The sequence below is a fragment of the Crotalus tigris genome, unplaced genomic scaffold (genome assembly GCF_016545835.1).
Source record: "Crotalus tigris isolate CLP2741 ecotype Arizona unplaced genomic scaffold, ASM1654583v1 scf7180000018951.552202, whole genome shotgun sequence".
Classification (NCBI taxonomy): Eukaryota; Metazoa; Chordata; class Lepidosauria; order Squamata; family Viperidae; genus Crotalus; species Crotalus tigris.
In genome coordinates, this window is record NW_024097292.1 from 92,507 (window position 1) to 110,382 (window position 17,876).

Sequence of the window (17,876 nt, forward strand, 5' to 3'; positions counted from 1 at the left end):
TCCATAGATAATTGAGACCAATTTTTTAGAATCTGTACGAACCTTCTAAAGAATTCAGCCACTTAATGTTTCAAGGATGGTTGCTTCACTCATATAACAAAATTTGCTAAGCATTTGAAAAAGTTGCTCAGCCCTACTAATTATCCTCCAAGATACTATTACTGATGACTTAAACATGAGCTTACAAGAACTGAAAGAAGTATTTGCCAACAGATAATCTTGTAAAAAAAAGTCCATTGGATTACAAAAGGGTTACATTCTGAATAAAGTTATTTTTACTATCTTGCCGCTAGAAGTTAACATTGGGGACATTTTAAACTCAGCAACAGTATACTTGACCATTATTACTTTTCAGTGAAAACATCTCTGGCCTTTAGAGTCAGTGATAGCATTTCTAATTAGAAATGCTAGGGTAATAGATAAGTAAATCTTCCTCAGAGCTTATATGCCTATTGTGTTATTTCGTGGACGGCGTGCCCGGGGGGGGGGGCACCGCGGGTGGAGCTGCGCGACCTCTTCGAGGCGGCCGTGCCAGGCGTGGTGGTGAAGGTGGCCCTCATGAAGCAGTTCGCCTTCATCCAACTGTGCGACGAGATGGCAGCCGAGTGCGCCATCCAGAAGCTTAATGGGCACCTTTTGCACTGCCACCGCGTGGTTGTTGTCGAGTTCTCCCGCCCGAGGCCCACCCACACCGTTAAGACCTTTGTGGGCAACGTCTCGGCCACCTGCACCAGCGGCGAGCTGCGCGTCCTCTTCCAGGAGTTCGGGCCTGTCATCGAATGCCACATCGTGAAAGGAGTGGGAGAGGCGAGCTTGTGGCTTAGAAATCTACTCTGTACATGCTCAGAGGTGTTGTTACTTTCTCCACTCCCGGCTGCAAACCCAGCAATTGAAATCAACTCAGCTTTAAGGAGCCCCAGTTTGACTAGCCATCCCGCCGTGGCTGGGTTGACTTTACACAATTGTTGGATGTCCGGAGAAGCCATTGATGAGCTGCACGAGAGGTACTTAGAGAAGTTGACCCAGGTCTTTGAGGAGCATAAGGCCAAGTACGGTCTGCCCCAAGACAAGTACCTAATGATCACCTAGCCGGCCACACTGGACTAGCCTGGGACACAGAGGGGCAATATTATTTTTTTAGAGAACGTTTGTTGTGGGTGTGAGTATGCATGTAGATGAATGGTGGCCCTGTTATGTGTAAATTTTATTATTGTATTTAGGGCATATGAATGTGAATATTTTTATGTATATTAATTGAGTGTGAATGTGTATTGAGTGTTTGGGGTATGAGAATGGTGGAGTCGGGGGTGGAGCCTGGTACCCCCTCTGCTGAGTGCAATAGCAAAAATAGGGGGGGCAGGACTTACCCTTGGGCTTGGTTTGTATGGAAAGCGAGTCCGGTCAGGAAGGGAGAAGGCTGGTGAGGGTGGGGGTACTCCGGGGAGGGGAAAAGGTCGGAGCATCCCGGTCATGACTGGGATGGGCAGATATGGCGGGAGCCGAGGGGCAGGCCATCTTTGGGGAACGAGGACTCGCTATGTTAGAGCGATTCCTTGTTCCGGCCCCTCAAAAGGCTCATCCTGTAGTACTGGTGACAGGGGAGTACAGGGCCCTAATTGTAGGCTGCTGTTGCTTAATGCCAGGTCCGTTGTCAGCAAAGCCCCCCTTGTCCGTGATTTAATATTGGACAGCGGGGCGGACCTGGCATGTATAACCGAAACCTGGCTGGGCCCTGAGGGGGGTGTTTCCCTCTCAGAGATGTGCCCGGACGGGTTTGTGGTGCTTCATCAGCCTTGACATCAGGGCAGGGGTGGGGGAGTGGCAGTCATCGCTCGGAAGTCCTTGAGTCCTCGTGGGATTCCTGCCCCGGAGGTTGTTGGGTGTGAGTCCCTCCTATTGAAGTTGGGTTCACGGGTTCAGTTGGGCTTGCTGCTGACGTACCTACCTCCCAGCTGCGTTGCAACAGCCCTGCCTGCGTTGCTGGAGTCAGTAGCCGGGTTGGCGGTGGAGTTCCCCAGACTTATAGTACTGGGGGACTTTAACCTACCATCACTCGGCGATCGCTCAGAGGCGGCGCAGGAGTTCATGGCTTCCATGGCAACCATGGACCTGACCCAGGTAATTCAGGATCCGACCCATAGGGGTGGTCACACACTCGACCTTGTGTTTCTCTCGGGGCAATGGAGACATGATCTGGAATTAAGGGGAATAGAGATCTCGCCCTTGTCATGGACAGATCATTTCCTATTGAGGCTGGACTTCAGAGCATCACTCCCCCATCGCAGGGAGAGGGAACTGACTAGGTGGTTCCGCCCCAGGCGCCTAATGGACCCAGATCGGTTCCAGGAGGAGCTTGGGGAAATACCTGACTCCCTTGTCCATAACTCGTCCGGGTCCCTGGTTGCGGCCTGGAATGAGGCGGCGTCCGGGGCCCTGGATCGAATTGCGCCTTTGCGACCTCTCTGTGGTGGTGGTCCCCGGAGGGCGCCTTGGTTTACTGAGGAGCTCCGGGAGATGAAGCGCCACAAGAGACGTCTAGAGCGACGTTGGAGGGCCAGTAACTCTGAATCTGACCGATCACTATTAAGAGCCTATCTTAGGACTTATTTAGTGGCGATAAGAGCGGCAAAGCGTGTTCACTTTTCCGCACTTATTACGTCCGCAGAATCTCGCCCGGCCGCCTTGTTTAGGGTGACCCGCTCCCTTCTTAAAGTGGAGGAGGCGCAGGAACCCTTGCAGGGGAGAGCTGAGGAGTTTGTTCAGTTTCTTTCGGACAAAATCGCTCAGATTCAGAGGTTCCTGGACTCTGACTGGGCAGTGCCAGCCGAGTTGCCAGGGGCTGGTCTTAGTCATATTATCTGGAGCGAGTTTGAGCCTGTGACCCCTGATGAAGTGGACAAGGCCGTGAGGGCAATGAATGCCGCCACCTGTTTATTGGACCCGTGCCCCTCCTGGCTGGTTTCGGCCAGTAGGGAGGTGACACGAGGCTGGCTCCAGGCGATAATCAATGCTTCCTTGATGGAGGGGTCTTTCCCGCAACCTTTAAAGGAAGCGGTGGTGAGGCCCCTCCTCAAGAAGCCTTCCCTGGACCCAGCTGTTTTGAAGAACTTTCGTCCCGTCTCCAACCTCCCCTTTGTGGGGAAGGTTGTAGAGAAGGTGGTGGCGTCTCAACTCTTGCGATCCTTGGATGAAACCAATTATCTGGACCCTTTTCAATCTGGTTTCAGGCCCGGCTACAGCACTGAGACTGCTTTGGTCGCACTGACCGATGACCTCTGGCGAGCCCGGGATAGGGGTCATTCCTCTATCCTGGTGCTTCTTGACCTCTCAGCGGCTTTCGATACCATCGACCATGGTATCCTTCTGCATCGTCTCGGAGAGGTGGGGGTGGGCGGCACCGTATTGCGGTGGTTCTCCTCCTACCTCTCTGACAGGTCGCAGTCGGTGTTGGCGGGCGGACAGAGATCGACCCCTAGGCGCCTCGATTATGGGGTGCCTCAGGGCTCGGTCCTGTCCCCCCTCCTTTTTAACATCTACATGAAACCACTGGGTGAGATCATTCGGCGACACGGGGTGAGGTATCATCAGTATGCGGATGATACCCAATTATATATCTCCACCTCGTGTCCTTTCAGTGAAGCAGTCGACGTGATGTGCCGGTGCCTGGAAGATGTGAGGGTCTGGATGGGGGTGAACAGGCTTAGACTCAACCCTGACAAGACCGAGTGGCTCTGGGTCTTGCCTCCCAAAGGCCAACTGGATGGTCCATCATTAGTCCTGGGGGGGGCAAATTTACCTCCCTCAGTGCAGGCACGCAACTTGGGTGTCCTCCTGAACTCACAGCTAAATCTGGAACAACATCTGTCGGCTGTGGCCAGGGGGACCTTTGCACAGGTTCGCCTAGTGCACCAGTTGCGGCCTTATTTGGACCGGAAGGCTTTACTCACAGTCACTCAAGCCCTTGTCACCTCAAGACTGGATTACTGTAATGCGCTCTACATGGGGCTACCCTTGAAGAGCGTTTGGAGGCTGCAGTTGGTTCAGAACGCAGCCGCAAGAGCGATTGTGGGCGCGCCAAGGTACGCCCACGTGTCACCTATCCTCCGTGAGCTGCACTGGCTTCCTGTGGGTCTCCGGACGCAATTCAAGGTGTTGGTTATCACCTTTAAAGCCCTTCAGGGCATAGGGCCAGGTTACTTACAGGACCGCATTCTGCCGCATAGCTCCCAGAGATCGGTGAGGTCCCATAGATTGGGCCTCCTTCAGGTCCTGTCGGCCAGACAATGTCGGCTGGCGGGCCCTCGGGGAAGGGCCTTTTCTGTGGTGGCTCCGACCTGGTGGAATCAGCTTCCCCCCGAGGTTCGAACTACTCCCACCCTGCCAGCCTTTAAGAAGGCCGTTAAAACCCTCCTGTTCCGGCAGGCCTGGGGCTGATGTCCCCGGGGCGCCGGGATATGATCGGACTCGCGGTATGACTGCTTTATTTTATTGTTTTATCATTGTTTTAACTTTGTACACCGCCCTGAGTCCTTTGGGATTGGGCGGCATATAAATACTGAAAATAAAATAAATAAATAAAATAATCAAACTTGTAATTTTAATAAAGTTATTTATTAAATGTCTTATATTAGATCTTGGATATAAGCTGGAATTGCATTTGCTCTGATAGAGTTCTGATAGACCTAGTTGTTGAGGACCTCTGATTGATTGATAATCTGCTATCAAATCAATGATGACTCTAAACAACCTTATAGATAGCTCTTTTCTAGGATAGTTTCTCTCCAGCTTGGTCTTTGGTCCCTCAGGCCTTCCAATAGTGCACACTTTACCACTGTAGTGGAAACATCCATATTGTGTTGGATATCCTCATTTTTTGGGGTCCACTTTTTCCAGCATTATAAACTTATCAAGAAGTCAGATCTTCACATAATGTGTCCAAAAATTCATCCTGGTAATTTGTATCTTGAGTAAGAACTCTGGATCGATTTGTTCAGTGATCCATTTGCTTGTTTTCTTGGCTATTCATCACATTCTCAAGAGTTTTCTCCAACACCAAAGTTCAAAAGTGTCAATACCCTTTCTACTCTGCTTTTTCAAAATCCTACTTTCAGTTCAATAAAGTGCCATGGGAAAACTTTGCCTACACAGTTCCAATCTTTGTAATTCAGCATATCTGAGGTTAACTGAAGTCTTCTATTGCTAAAATAGTTTCTTTATGGATGCCTCCTGAATTCATATTCCATTTTAAGATCACCATGAATATTTTGATCAAGGAGACAAGAGCTTGCATTTAATATTCATTACTTATGGGCACCGGAATGGCTATTTCCCAAGATATTCTGGGGAAGAGTTTGCTTCTTTTGTGGCTCTTTATTTGCCTGACACTATGTTCTTTTTGACATACAAAGTAACACTGCTTCTACTATTTTTATGATTTAATGTATGCAAAAATACACACTGATGTCTGTTTTCAATGCCCAAAATATGAGTGTAAATAATTATATAACTTTAATAAAAGTATAAAAAGAATTTAGAATCCAAGTCTTCAATATATTGTGAAATTTGGGGGAATCGTTGAATTCCTGTAATCTAAATTCATTGGCAGGGCAATTAAAAGGCTAATTCTAGTCCTCTTTTGGATGCATTTTTTCCTACATTTGGCTTAAATCAATACATTCATTTTAATAAATTGTCAAGCAATCATGCGAAACTGCATAGATATGACACTTTGTTATGGAAAAAGTTTTCCACATATCAGTTTTTACAATAATCTTTGATAGCCTAAACCTCTGTACTTTTAATATATTGATTTAATGCACTGAATATTGTGCCAGGTTAGAAGCAAAATGGTGTGTTAAGCAAATCTAGGAAAGACTAGATACTCCAATAGTGTAAATCAACGATTAGGTTCATATTTCACAAATTACCCTAATCCAAGGCTTGCTCAAATATGGTTTTTTGAAATAGCTAGAATGGTCACAACATCACAATATTGACAAATCATAATGGCTGGGTATATGAATTGTACTGAATGATGTAATGTATCTATTAAAATTAAACACATTATAGATGATCATGGTTATGAATCAGGCCATATTGTTTCACTCTGTGTCCAGTCCTTTAGATCCATTTCATCAGACTATCCACTAATTTAGCTTTTAATAGAGAGCTGCATAAGTTTCCTTTTAGTAGCAAAACTTCATCTGTTTGATCATTTCTGCAATATACAAAAACAAGAAACTTATGGATAGCAAATAGTGAAATCAGAGTGAGTCATTCCTTCATTGAGGGGAATTGCTCACCACCTCCCACAAACATTTCCAGGAATAACAACTTCAGAAATATCATTAAAACTGGAAGATAGAGCACATGTGTCCATACATGCGAGCAATTCCATTTTAGTATTAGAAATACTAGTAGAAGAGAGATAATATACTGGGATCTTATTAAAAAAGTTTGATTGCAAGTATATTTTTTAAAAAATCTATTAGAGTTTCCATGAAAAAGACTTCTGGTCATCAGTTCTTGAGTTCTAAAGTCCTTTAGATATCTCTAAGTCAAGAACAGTATTCGTAGAATAGCATAGAGCTGGAAGGGACCTTGGAGGTCTTCTAGTCCAGCCCCCCCCGCTTAAGCAGGAGAACTATACCATCTTAGACAAGTGACTGTCTAGCCTCTTCTTAAAAATCTCCAGTGATGGAGTGCCCATGATTTCTGGAGACAAGTTGTTTCACTAGTTAATTGTCCTCACTGTCAGGAAGTTTCCAAATATCTTGCTTTCAGAATATTTGGTAGCTTGGTAAAAATTGTTAGTCACTGCAGCTTTTTAAATGTCATATTGCACTGATGTATCACCAGCTTTATGACAATAACAAATGTATAATGTTTATTGTACTGGAACCATCTCTCCCCAAGCCTTCCCAGTGTGGGGGTCTGCATGTTACATTGGACACTACTAAATATCAAGATTTGTTTTTACAGACAGTCCCAACAAAAATATTTTGAAAAAGATTTTTCACTCCTCACAGGAATCCAAAAGTCAGCATCCTATTCAGAAATCACAGGAACTAATGTGCATTACTTAAATAAGATTTACTTTTAAATGTCATAACTTCTTAAAAATGAAATCTAAGATAAGAATATAACTAAAAAGGTATTTTTAAACTGCAACTTCTAAGAGTCAGGATGAACTGTAATTATTGGTATTAATGAAAAAATATAAGGCAAACAATTGGCTTGGTTTTGAATTTGTATGTCTGAAAAAGACTGTAAATATTGATAATCTGAAAAAGATTTTCACAAGTCATATCTAGCAGAAATATATCTACTGTGTCATTTGCTGCATGGAATGATGTTACTTTTGAATTCTATTTTGTTATAATAGTCAGGCAAAGTACATAAACTGTTTTGACAATCTTCATTATTCTTGTTTCCCACAGATACATTAAGATATGTAGAGAAAAATTAAGGGCTTTGTGCAAAGCACAAATAAATCTATGATATCACAGATTTCATTTTTTTTCACTGACAAAAAATAAGATGCTGCAAATCTTAGAGCTGTTTTAAAAAAAAATGTTTAAAGTTCTGGTCTTCAGAGTATGTCAGAAAAAGCCCATTGAATATAAAGATGGAGAGATTAGTCAAACTCATTGTTCTTATAACAGGGAAGGAAGAAAACTGGTGGCCTGTGCCACATGTAACCTCTAAATTTGCAGAAACCTCTCTAACTAATTTTGGGCAATTTTGATACTGCAATTGCTCAAAATTATCACAGCAGTTGTCTACAGTGTTGAGGTAGGCAACACCAAAATTGTACTTGCAGCCCTGAAATTGGTTTAACTCAGTTAAAAAACAAATACAACAGCTAAAAACACCAACAAAAACACCTACACCTTAGACATCACTTCATTTCCTCAATATTCCTAATTCCATGTGACCTCAATATTGTCAACAGAACAAGTTCTTTGCATTGTAGGGTCACTATATCTGGGCTGCAAACAAGTGGATGGCAGAAAAGAACTAATGTTTTCTCTATCTCTTCGCTGAGTCTATTTATTATTCAGATTTGTATGACCTCCAAATATGTGTGTGTGTGTGTGTGTGTGTGTGTGTGTGTGTGTGTGTGTGTATGTATGTATGAGATAGATGCCTATAGAAATTTGAAAAATAATAAGATAACTTTTATTGTCATTTTTTACTATGAACACACTGGCCCACATTAAAAATGAAAATATGTTGCCTGCTCTCAAAAGAAAGTATATATCTACCTATACACATACATAACACACATACTCTTTCTCTCTCTCCCTCTCCCCCCCTCTCTCTCTCTCTCACACACACACGCACACAATTTTTTCTTTTTCTTTTGCCTGTATCAGCTCAATCTAGAGCCATCCACAAGCAGCAGTCGCCAACTGCGACATCATTTTACATTTTTACATTTCGAGTTCCTTTAACTCTCTTCAGCCAGAAAAAGAAAGAAGATTTCTTTCTCCCATATTTGGGCTGACAGGGTGTACATTCAAGGTAAAATCTCCTCCCCCTGTCTCTCTCCTGACAGCTAACAGAGTGGGAGAGAGCCTGTGGCTTAGAGGTTATAACAACTGCCTAACATGCAGATAAGCCCAAGTTCGAATCTCAGAAGAGTAAGTCTGGCTGAAGAGAGTTAAAGGAACTTGAAATAGCTATACCAGTTCTCTCTTTATTTTTTGTTAGCAACCTAAAAATGTAAAATGATGTCGCAGTTGGCAACTGCTGCTTGTGGATGGCTCTAGATTGAGCTGATACAGGCAAAAGAAAAAGAAAGAAGATTTCTTTCTCCCATATTTGGGCTGACAGTATAGCGGCAGTACTTTTTTTGTAAGAAAAAAGGTGCCGGAACTCACATCTTGTTAATCTTTTATTTACCTTTCACGTGTAGTTATGTAGTCACATGTACACACACCCACACATGCAAGCTGTGTAACAAAACATAATAGTCGTTGTCTACAGTAAGCACTCAGCGTGCAACCACATGACCAATCACAAGCTGAGCAGTGCCCCAAGCCGACCAGCCAGACAAAGTACGCATGCATTGGACTCGACACACAAGCAGCCTGCATGCACCATTTTAATGATTTTGCTGCTGACCTGCTATGCTCGACAAGGTGATTCAAGTGCATGTGGATCAAACATCAAATTTTCAAAAGTTACTAAAACTTGGAAAATCTGTCAAAAAATGGTGCCGGAACTCTGTTCCGGTGAGTTCTATGACAAAAAAAAGCGAGGAAAGAGGAAAGTTGAGAGTTCACAAGGTTGATGCTATATGGAATGAAACTATGGCTGAATCTGGATGTTCTGCTATGGATACCACGAAGCCTCCTCCCAGAAGGTAACAAGGAAAACAGGTCGTGAAGAGGATGTGTAGTATCCCAGACAGTCTTGCGGACCCTGCTCAAGCAATGCTTATATGCTATGTCCTGGATGGAAGGGAGTAACAAATTGTTGGGGGTTTTCCTTTTGCAATCCTAGCAACATAGATATTATTCCCAAAAGCTCCTAGAAACCATAACCGTCCTGTCTTAACTAGGAATAGAAAAAAAAAACACAATTTCTTTATTCTATTTCAAACAGCTGCTATGATGATTAAAAACTCTACCCTTTCCAGTTTAACAATTTTGATATGGGCTCAATTTTCTATCATGTCATAAGATGCTCTCCCAAGAATTCTGTTTGCCAGTCTTTGAATCATTTGTCTGGCATGATATGTTTTTGACAAACCCATGTTGGTTTCTTGTTATGCTTTTGCTTGGTTCTAGGTATTCACAGATTTATTGCTTATCTTTCCCAGGATCTTCCCAGGTTTTGATGTCAGACTGATAGGGCTGTAGTTTCTTGGATCCATCTTTTCTCCTTTTTCAAAGATGGGAACCACATCAGCCCTTTTCCAGTCATCTAGTAGTTCCCTGTTGCTCCAGGATCCTTAAGTGGAAATCCTTCATTTGAGTTTTTGTTTTAGGTTTTCTGCAAATTTGGGCTTTCATTAATTTTTCTTGAATCATCTGTCTAACATCTCACAATTCTTTTGGCAGACTCTGAATATAAGAGACTATTTTGGGGCTGATGAACATAAGCCGAATATGGAAAAGCAAGGACATCAGCCTGGCAACCAAATGTAGGTTAGTCCACTCTATTGTGTTCCTTGTAGCTACCAATGGACAGTTGGACCTTAATAAAGCAAGACAAGAAGAAAATTGACTCATTTGCACTTTGGTGCTGGAGAGGGCTCCTGTGTATTCCTTGGACAGCAAAGGTGACTAACAAGCTGGAGCACACAATACTAGATATGTCACTGGAAGGCAAAAATCACAAAACTGCCTCTCACCTATTTTGGCTACGTCATGAGAAGAATTTATTGGAAAAAGCAATTACTGGTAAAAGGAAGCCAGGCTACCAAAGAACATAGTGGGTAAACACTATCAAAGCTGAAGCAGCCAGAGCATGTAAAAACTGAAAGTAGTACAACATTGGAAGATGTGGAGAGACCTGGCCCATAGAATCATCAAGAGGAGGATACAAGTGATTGGATAACGTCATCATCATCATTTTGGGGGGCTATCAGAGATTCTTCAGTTTTAGTTATAAAATCCAAAGATCTTATTGTCTGCTCATTGAACAGGTAAAATAGCAATATTTACATATCTAACCTCCCTGATACATAACACAAAGGAATTCAGACATGCATCTCGGCATGTCTCATACCCATTTTTCTTAACAATACAAGTTTGATTAACATCTGTAACTACTAATCCATCAGCCTGAGGAAACTGAATTCCTGTTCTGTTTACAAACGCTTCACTTGGACAAATTGCTATAATTGTATGAAACACAGTGACATAACTCTGATCTGTTAATGTCTATTCAAGATAACAGATTAATCAATGTCCTTATAATTCCAGGTAGTTTATATTATCCAGAGGATATACCTCTATTGCATAATCTACATTGACCTGAGTTAATAAATCTATGATCTCAAGGTTCTTTTTTTATCTTTATGGCAAGTTAATAAAATTCATGTTGACCGACTAAAAATGCTATGGAGCATTATAACAAGTGCTTAAAGGTGATCTCTTTAAACTAGCTTGAACACAGTGTGGTTAACATGTATTTATGATATGCAATTTATCTTTGCCTCTGTCTGGGGAGGGCGATTCTAGGAGGTTTATTGGTATTAATAAAATAAATAAAATAAAACATAAATAACAATAAGTAACACAACATTTCCTAATACTGTAAGATTAGCATAGACATTGATGGATACAGTTAATCCCCTAGAAAAAAAGAGATTTTTAGCAACTTCCCAAAGGCATAAGAGTGTGCCAGGCTACAGGATGCATGCTGATCTTGATAACACATGACAGATTTCCCATCTGGGCCTTGTGACTCTAATTGCTTTCTTGCCAAATCTCTGAAAGCTGTGGACCCTCTGCTTTGACTTCATTATATGTGCAGTTGGACCCTCTGCTTTGACTTCATTAAATGTACAAAACATCAATGTATACATCTCTTCAATTATTTGATATATGTTGAAAATTGCTGCCTTCCATGTATTAATATTAAAAACCTGTTTGAAGAGCATTAGGTAGGCTTCTATAATACAGCTTCTATGTCGTGACTTTTTTCGCATTGCCGGAGCTGGGGTGGGCACGGCCTCTTCATGATGCAATCGGCCCGCGGGCCAGCAGTTTGACACCCTTGTTCTATATCATTCTTCTTTGATAATTTTGTTAAGACTAAAATTAGAATTCATTCCTAGATCTGCAATGACTTCATCAGGATATAACTTGCTTGCAATTGATGCTGTCATAGAAGCCTCTTGAGATACTGTTGGCCAATAATCCAAGTTACTAAGTCTTTCTGGTGTTTTTGATCATACTCCTTAATTTTATGGTCTTGTCATCAAGATGAACAGCACTTGTGGTGTTATTTGCAATACATTTTTTTCTAAAAACTCTCAGAAAGTGTAGCAATTTGTTGGGTAGTAGTCACTTAAATTCATACCTATAAGATGTTCTTTAAATTAAAAACATCTCCTTTAACCTGCCCCCCCCATCTTTATCTTTTCATTATCCTGCTTCCCATAATTGTTCTTTGTGCCTTGGTGTATCCTAGCAAACATAAGATTCCTTTTCACCTAATCGTTCTTAAACAAAACAAGTTACAGGGGCACATATAGTGGAATAACATTTTTAAAACCCCTAATTAACTATTACCTTTGTCCACATAACTCAAAGGCATGATGAAGAGTAGGCAGGACTGAATAAGTGATGTCTAGATGGAGAAATTACATGAGCAGATTTGTTGCTGCTTCATATTTAATTGGAAATCATTGCAGCAAATCCCAACCATGTGTGGGCTGGTTATTGCTATTCAGTATTGAGCAAATACTTAGAACTTAATGTTATCTTTCTCTTTTCTTCCCCCCACTTTGTACTGACAAGGTAAAAAGAAAGGGGGGCATAACAGCAAAGTAAACCCTTTTCTCTTTTATGATCCATATTTAGTTCAACATAAGCAAACAGGATATAATCTTCAGAGATACAGCTGTTTAGCATATGGTTCTATTGGCTGTAATGAAGTGAAGAATTTTCTTTGGTCCACTGTTAAAAGAGAAAAGTTGTACTCTGCATGTGATAATAGGAAATTATCAGAACATTGCAGTCCAGTTCTTCATTCAAAAACATTTAGAAATTGTATATGTATGCAAAATATATGCATATAAAATACCTAAAGCATACTAAAATGTGTATGTCATAGGCAAATGACTACAGAATGCATATTTTATAGAGAAAATGTATCCAATTTACATGAAATGGATTTTCTACCCTTATATTACATTTTTTCAGAAAATGGACCAGGCCAAATTTATAATTCAACATATAAAACATAGACCCCCAGCCTCACTTGCAATATTAAAATCTTGGCACTTGAATCATTTCCTTTTTGGGGGGGGGCATGATACTGAACCTTATGCAAATCAGCATAAGTGGTGGCAAACCTTTTGGGCTCAGTGTGTCAAAAATTCAGAAAATGCCTAACTTGACTCTACTGGCATATCACTGCTCCCTCAATCGAAAGAGAAACAATTCTGTACATATTCATTTATTTTTTAAAAAAAATGGGTGGTGCTATGCATTACATAAACAAGCTAAATAATTATAAAAATGAAATACAAGTAAAAAAAAAATAAAATAAAACCACCTCATTTTCAGAGACTCCAGAGATTATGCAAGAGGACGCCCCATTCTCCTGCCACTTCCACAGCCTCAGAAATTTGGGTGAGAATGGAGTGTGCTTTCAAGAATAATTGTTGAGTGTTGGTGAATGTGGGCATGTCACCTTTGACATGTGTCTCATAGGTTCACAACCACTGTCTAGATGCAAAGCTACCATTCCCAGGATTATTTTAGCGCTGAAGTTGATTAAACATATCAATAAGAGCTTGTTCTCAAATGCCCTTCAATCCATTCCATTTGTAAAGAAATCAACCAAACAAACAAAAAATACCAGTGAATGGTCTGAAAGAATGCAAACTAAGACTCGCCTCAGTGTAACTCTTGAGATTTGCTTCAATCACCTTTTGTAATAGATGGAACAGATTTTTGAACAGAAGATTCAGAAGGATCTTGACAGACTTGAACTTTGGGTCCTATCTAATATACAGCTCAATAGTGAGAAAAGTAAGGTCCTGCACTTAGGCAGAAGAAAAAACAAACAAACCCAAAATGCACAAATACCAGATAGACTTAACACTACTGTCTGTGAGAGGAAAATAGGTGTTCTGGTGGACCATCACTTAAATATGAGTCAGCAATGTGCCAAAAAAAGCCAATGCAGTCCTAGGCTGAATCAACAGAGGGATAGCATAAAGATCAAGGGAAGTGATAGTACCATTCTATACTGCACTAGTGTGGCCACATTTGGAATACAGTTCTACCCAATAAACAAACAAACAAACAAATAATAAAAAATGCTGAGACTCTAGAAAGAGTTCAGAGAAGAGCAACAAAGTTGATAAGAGGTTAAATTGTCTGATTAATGCCCAAGGAAACTAGGTATGTTTAGCCTAACAAAGGGAAAACTTAGAGAAAACCTGATAGCAGTCTTCCAACATTTGAAGGGCTGTCCCATGGAAGAGGGGGTTGATTTAGGGTTGTTTTATTCTCCATAGCACCTGAGAGTAGGTAAGAAGCAATGGATGGAAGCTCTTCAGAGGGAAATCCAACCTGGAAATGAGGAGTTTCCTAATAGTGAGAATGATAGAACAGTTTGCCTCTGGGAATTGCTTTAGGTTTTCAAGAAAAGATTGGACAACCATTTGTTCAGGATGATATAAGGACTCCTGCATTGGGCAGGGGACTGGACTAAAAGACCTATGATTCTATGATTCTATGATTCTTTTAAAACTATTGATGGAAGCTTCAGAGGAGAGGCCTTATGAGTCATCACTTCACTTTATAAGGGAGCCATTTTGTTTAATGAGGGGAAGTTTCAAACGAGCCTTTATTAAAACAATACATGCTTTTGAAGATCTGTAGATCCCTAATGTAAATTTGGTTACTGCTTAAACCACACCATGAATGAATGAGCTACTTGCACTTTTCTAATTTTGAGCTTTGCCCGTCTGTCATAAAAGAAAAAGGTATCTATCCTGTTGTTCAGGAATACATTATACTGCAGGAATACTAGTGTTTTTACAATCCACAAGCATTTTGACATGCCTGATTCTCTCATTTGATTGAGGTATACTTGTATCCCATCCTCATTGCTATCAAATGGTTAAAAAAGATGTTTTCAATCAAGCAGTCCCAAATTTAAAAGTCATCAAGCTTTTTCTATTCAACCTTTTGAGGTAGACAAGATCAGGAAACAATCCACAGAAATAACAGAGCTACAATGTATTAAGGTTGTCAGTGATAATAACAAAAAAAATGTAACTCTGATTATACTTCTCCACTTCCTCTTATTTTATAGTGAGTCAAACAGAGGTCACCCCAAGTTACTTCTTAACACTATCTCCCTTCCCAGAATTTAAGGAATGCTTCTGTCCTCTTTGTTTACCTAACAGTTACTGAATATTTGCTTCAAGGCCATCTTCCTGGCTCTCTCCATCCATCCCAAATCTACTAGGTAGCTGTTGCATAAAATGTCACTATTTGATGTTAAGGAGTGAAAGTGAGAAGGAATGAGATAAAGAATGAGCAGTATATCTTGCCAGCCTTTCTATAAATCCCCCAGATACTGATATTCTGTCTGATAGTTACTCTGTGGGAGAAGCTTACGAGATGATTTTTGTCATCTTTTCCTGAAAGATTATCCTTCACGCTGTGGAAAGAATAGTTTTATTAGACAAAGTATTGGCATCAGCCTGTGTGGGCCACACAAATAAGAATCTTTTTGCAGACTCTGTTGCAGCATCTGAGTCATCAAAGGTGGGAGTATATCAAGTGTGTTATTATTCTCTTTCAAATGTCCCATCCGTGGTTAAGGGAATTCTAGATACAGGCAGCCTGCTCAAGTCTAGTCTCCTTGCAGCTATGTTTGGAGCTTAAGATCAACCACCATGTAAAGTTAGTTTAACTCTACCATTAGTAGAGCAGCAGGGGGAGGACAACTTTTGGTGACCATGGGATTGCATTTAATGTTTGGGAGAAGGACAAGGACTTCAGTAGCCAAGCAAACAATGCAAAGTGGGTGAGGCAATGTCACATGTATAACTCAGACCAGATTTTCTGCTCTCCCCCTTATAGGTGTTCTGGATATAAATCTATTCAGGCTTCAAGATTGATTCAGAAGGACTGTTTTCAGCCTCATGAAAACCCAGAAGATGTATGCTATTCATCCAAGCAAGAAAGGTGCAAATTGTTTAATGGGGCACATTAATCAGCTGACTCTTTACAGCAGAAGGACTTTTTTTTCATGTTCACCTGGAAAAGCTTGAAAAAATCCAAAGGGCTGCTTTAATAAGTAGAAGGGAGGTGCTGTGTTTTATCTGTGCAAAGTTAAAGGTTAAAGAACTTTTTCCCTGTCATTTTTTTAAAGTAGGCATAGCCATATTCTCTTTTATACTGAAATTATGTTAAGTCCATTATATTGTAGAACAGTTGCCACAAATGTCTACATGTATTCCTGGTGAAATGGTGAGAAACCATGCCATGGATTTTTGCAATCAGAGTCATCCTTTAAAAAAAAAAAAAGATTCTTGGAGTTATAAGTGGGACCTTAAGTAGATGCCATTCTATCCATCCTTGCTATAGAAGGTTAACTCATCATTTCAATACACATTATTTAGCATGTGGCATATCATGCATGGACTAGCAATATAAATTAACATTGCTAGTCCATGTAAGATATGCTATATATTAGTGGTTCTCAGCCTGTGGTCTGCAGAGCCCTGGGGTCCGTGATGTCATCACAGGGGGTCTACAAAAGCTTGAAGATATGTCATGATTTAAATCTTGAGTTAAGTCTTGGTGGTCCGTGGGCCATGGTCTGTGGCTACAAAAGGTATATAAAGGTGGTCTGTGGTGAAGAAAATGCTGAGAACCATTGCCATATGCTAAATAATCACACACAATACACCAATAATACTCAATACACAAATTGGTTCTTACAAGAAGGTCAAGTCTAAAATACACTACAGAGATGCCTTCAAATAAACTCTGACTCTCAGGGATGTCCATAGAGACTGTTCACAGGATGGGTCACAACAGGTCAGGATGTCAGCCACAATCAAATCCTCCACACCTACATACCTGAAAAACAGACAAGCTTCATTCTCATAGTTTCAGCCTCCACTTTTTTTAACCTCCCGTAGGAGGATCAAGAAGACACTCTTCTTAGCCTATGTGCAAAGGATTAGCCTGGGATTATTTTGTGTTGTGTCATCTCTTCTCTCTGTTAGAGCAAGCGGGGTAGGGGGGACAGTTTTGCTAGAAATCTCAGATTAAAGAATTAGGTAGATTTAAATGAAATACACACTACACACACACAGACACACACACACACACACAGCCCATATAAAATTCATTGAGTATTTTCCTGAATCAGAGTTTCCATTCCTTTACAAAGCAGCTATCACACCATCAGCATCAGAGTTTAGTGTGAAGAATGTATAAACGAACTACGAGAACAGTAGAAACCTGAGCAATTACCTCCAGTCTGCAGTTTATTTTCTTTATAGCATCTGATTGAGTCTTAGACTGACATTAGAACTATATTTGCAGTCAAGGTGTAAATAAATCCAGAGGTTATTTCATAGCCTTGAATCCAGCCTGTCAGTGTGTAATATGAAAGGGAGGGGAGAATAAAAATGGATGACAGAAGAAAGATTTGATAGCTGGTATTCCAAAATCTCACAGCATTTATGTTACTCTGCTCTTCTGAATCAAGACTTCAGATAGTTCAGAACAAGTCTGCCTTTAGCTATTATGTGAATCATCTGCTTTGTTCCATTAGGTAGTTAATGTTGCAACTATATACAAATTCAAATGTTATTACTGTCTTCACTTCATCTTGAGTTTCCTTGAAACTATTCATTACATTGAACTTGTGGCTTGAGAAATATACTCAGAGCCTGGTTTCATACAACATATTAAACCCTAACCTTAGATTAATTAAACTATTTCATGTAAGAAGAAAATCATAGTATGACTTGAATTGATAGTTTAGTTTGTCAGCATACCAAGACATCAACCATAGTCCTCTAAACCACAAAGGTGCAAACCCATTTTAACTTCAAAGAAAATATTGAGATGGTGGTAATGATGGTGATGGTAGTTCCTTTCACTATACAGAATGTTACAAAGGTCAAATTTTATGCCATGATGCCTACTTCC

The 17,876-nt window shown here is 40.8% G+C and overlaps 1 protein-coding gene across 1 annotated transcript; it reads left to right on the top strand.

Moving 5' to 3' along the window:
* The first annotated feature begins 486 nt into the window (after nucleotides 1–486).
* Nucleotides 487–15,826, top strand: LOC120314555 (2-acylglycerol O-acyltransferase 1-like). Its single transcript, XM_039357788.1, has 2 exons — nucleotides 487–1,084; nucleotides 15,789–15,826. The coding sequence occupies exons 1-2, from the start codon at nucleotides 559–561 to the stop codon at nucleotides 15,824–15,826; spliced, it is 564 nt and encodes a 187-aa protein (XP_039213722.1). The 5' UTR covers nucleotides 487–558.
* Nucleotides 15,827–17,876: the final 2,050 nt, after the last annotated feature.

What these genes read in the sequence shown, in the direction of transcription:
- LOC120314555 (XM_039357788.1), top strand. Translation starts at nt 559, where the DNA reads ATGAAGCAGTTCGCCTTCATCCAACTGTGCGACGAGATGGCAGCCGAG. An exon ending in AGACAAGTACCTAATGATCA is followed by an intron (nt 1,085 to 15,788) that starts CCTAGCCGGCCA and finishes TCCCCCTTATAG; the next exon opens with GTGTTCTGGATATAAATCTA.